At 33.4% G+C, this 2,626-nt stretch overlaps 1 protein-coding gene across 2 annotated transcripts in view; it reads left to right on the top strand.

Moving 5' to 3' along the window:
• The window catches only part of Ak2 (Adenylate kinase 2), an 18,097-nt gene that overhangs the window by 4,546 nt on the left and 10,925 nt on the right, over positions 1 to 2,626 (top strand). For both annotated transcript variants that reach the window (XM_070124218.1, XM_070124221.1), the window contains exons 2-3: positions 1,648 to 1,765; positions 2,228 to 2,346. In XM_070124218.1, coding sequence (XP_069980319.1) covers positions 1,648 to 1,765; positions 2,228 to 2,346 — 237 coding nt within the window. The remainder of the gene's footprint in view (positions 1 to 1,647; positions 1,766 to 2,227; positions 2,347 to 2,626) is intronic.

Below are 2,626 nucleotides of genomic sequence, written 5' to 3'. Positions count from 1 at the left end.
CAGAAAGCTTGCTAAGTCTTAAATCAAAATGCAAGATTGAATTTACTGAACCATATGAAATCTCTAGGGACTTTGCTATCTGAATAACTGTTGTCCTGCGATATTCTTCAAGGAGATTTTGAACAGCACTGATGTATTTATCATTTTTAATGTTAGTCTTCCAGTGTGAGGATCATCTTCCAGATCTGTTCTGCCCTCTCAAAATCACATTTGGGGACTGTATGGTAATTTTTCTCGCCAAAATTGAGTTAAATGCATTTCCAAAGAGTTTCAGGGCCTCTGAATCCCCTGAAATTTTTAAGGCCTACCCTTTATTTTTAAGGTGGTAGCAGCCACTTTTGATGTCCACTGAAATGATATGATTTTTCACTTTATATAATTGGCAATTGTGATGTAATGATTAGATATAATAAGAAAATGAGATTATTTTCTGAAAGCTTTTAAAATTTCAGTGTTAAAAAAAAATGAAGAATTTTTAAATACAAGTAATTACGAATATGCCATTCATATGTAGTAATTTCTTTTCTTTGTTTGGATCGTATTTCGTCAATTTTGTCTTTGAGCAAAATGTTTTGAACATTGAGGGGTAGGTTTGCCAAATGATCTGGATCACCATTAAAATTTAATGAAATATAAATTAGGCTGAGACACACCTCTGGTAAAAATCTCATTTAAATCTTTTCTTAGCTTTTTAAATTATCCTGCAAAAAATACAAACAGTCAACAAATAAACAAATAAACAAACAATTGGAGGTAAGAGTATATATATAAATATAGGCTCATGGAATACATGGAAATGATCTGTATATACTTGTATATCTTATATACATAGTTTTACACCACCCTTTATTTGTATATCTGTATTTCACTGGAGTGTTGGTGTGAAAGGTGGGTGTTTGTCCCATTGAGTTACAAGGCCTGGGACCCTCACTTCAAAAACACTTGCATCCTGGCCTGCGAGTGTAATATTTGCTGCCATGGAGAACAATCATATTTCGAACTAGTATATGTTGTAAAATCCCATTGGAGCAACAATATAGGGAAATAATAATTGATTATATCATACAGAACTATTTCATAGAGCATTTGTTATTGAATCTGTAAAAAATATGAAGAGGAAAAAATCACGATGTTTCTTTACTTTACATTTTTACCCAACAAATAAACAGTGTGGGGACACAATTCTAGGTAAATTAGGAGTCAGCTGCTTGAGGTACACACAAAATTGGCCCCACTATTTAAGCTATTGGTTACAATACTAAGGATTTTTTAGGTAATGAGGTAAAAGAGGTTCATTAAACCTGCTTCTGATGAGATATTTATCTTGAACAATTGAACAACTGTTTAGCGTGGACAACTTGGAGCATGTTCAACTGTGTACGTTGTTGAGATAACCTGGCAAGTGAGGTTGTCAAAAACTGTGTTAGGGCATCATTCTGGCTCAACCCACTGTAATGGGTCAAAATATTTGTTATTCTCATTACTTACATAATTTGAAGAAGTCGGATTTAAATTACCTTAATAATGCAACAAATATATTTGAATGGTTGCATTTTGTCTGTATATTCATATATATTGTTGTGTTTGTATTTGTTATAGTACTGTTCGATATCTCCACCTAATTAGATATCTTCTTTATTCTATCAGGGTCCCCGTTTGAAAGAGAGATATTGTGTTTGCCACCTTGCAACTGGTGACTTGCTTCGGGCAGAGGTATCCTCTGGTTCAGAGATTGGCAAGAAGATCAAGGAGGTCATTGATGCAGGTGAGTTATCATCACAATGTATGGGAAAGGACTCAGAAGGCAGTAATGTGTAGATGAAACCAGCTTTGAGAAAGAGAGAAGAGAGTAAGAGGGAGAAAGGGAGAGGAGAGGGACAGTTTTATAAATATAATATATATAAATGTATATATATGATAATGTTATATATATAATTTATTTATTTATTTATGTAGATTGATTTATAAATTGATTGAATGATTGACTGATTGATTGGTAGAGCATAAAAAAGACCTTTTTTCCATTAACTACCACTTGCATTTGTAGCTAGATCAGGTTATTGTGAAACAAGGCGGTAGGGCAGAAAAATCACTTAGAGAACCCATATTATGAAGGCAGTGGAAGTGACAGGGTTGTGTATTTTACAATTATTATTGTTATTATTTTATTATTATTATTGGTATTATTATTATAATGTATGGAAGTCTGAACACGTACCTTTTGCAGGGAAACTGGTGAGTGATGAGCTGGTGGTGGGAATGATAGCGCAAAATCTCAACAAACCGGAATGTAAGAATGGCTTCATCCTTGATGGATTTCCTCGCACTGTTGGTCAGGCAGAGAAGGTGAATAAATGTTTTTGTCGTCCCTTTCCCGATTGCCTTTAAGGAATATGGAAGACATTTTCATATATTTATGTATATCTATGTATCTCTATTTGTGTATGCACAGTACATGTGATGGTGTCTGTAGCACTCTCCCATGGTAATATCTTTTGAATTAGATGCTTCTCACTATTTTCCAAGAATTATAAATGAAGTGGCATGTGGTGCAAATTTCAATAATAATAATGATAAGAAAAAAAAAAGATGATCTAGTTTTAGCTTAATGTCAATTTACTATGTG

The sequence above is a fragment of the Penaeus vannamei genome, chromosome 1 (genome assembly GCF_042767895.1).
Source record: "Penaeus vannamei isolate JL-2024 chromosome 1, ASM4276789v1, whole genome shotgun sequence".
In the NCBI taxonomy this organism is placed as follows: Eukaryota; Metazoa; Arthropoda; class Malacostraca; order Decapoda; family Penaeidae; genus Penaeus; species Penaeus vannamei.
The sequence above is the reverse complement of the archived record's forward strand: the minus strand, read 5'-3'. Positions and strand labels throughout refer to the sequence as shown.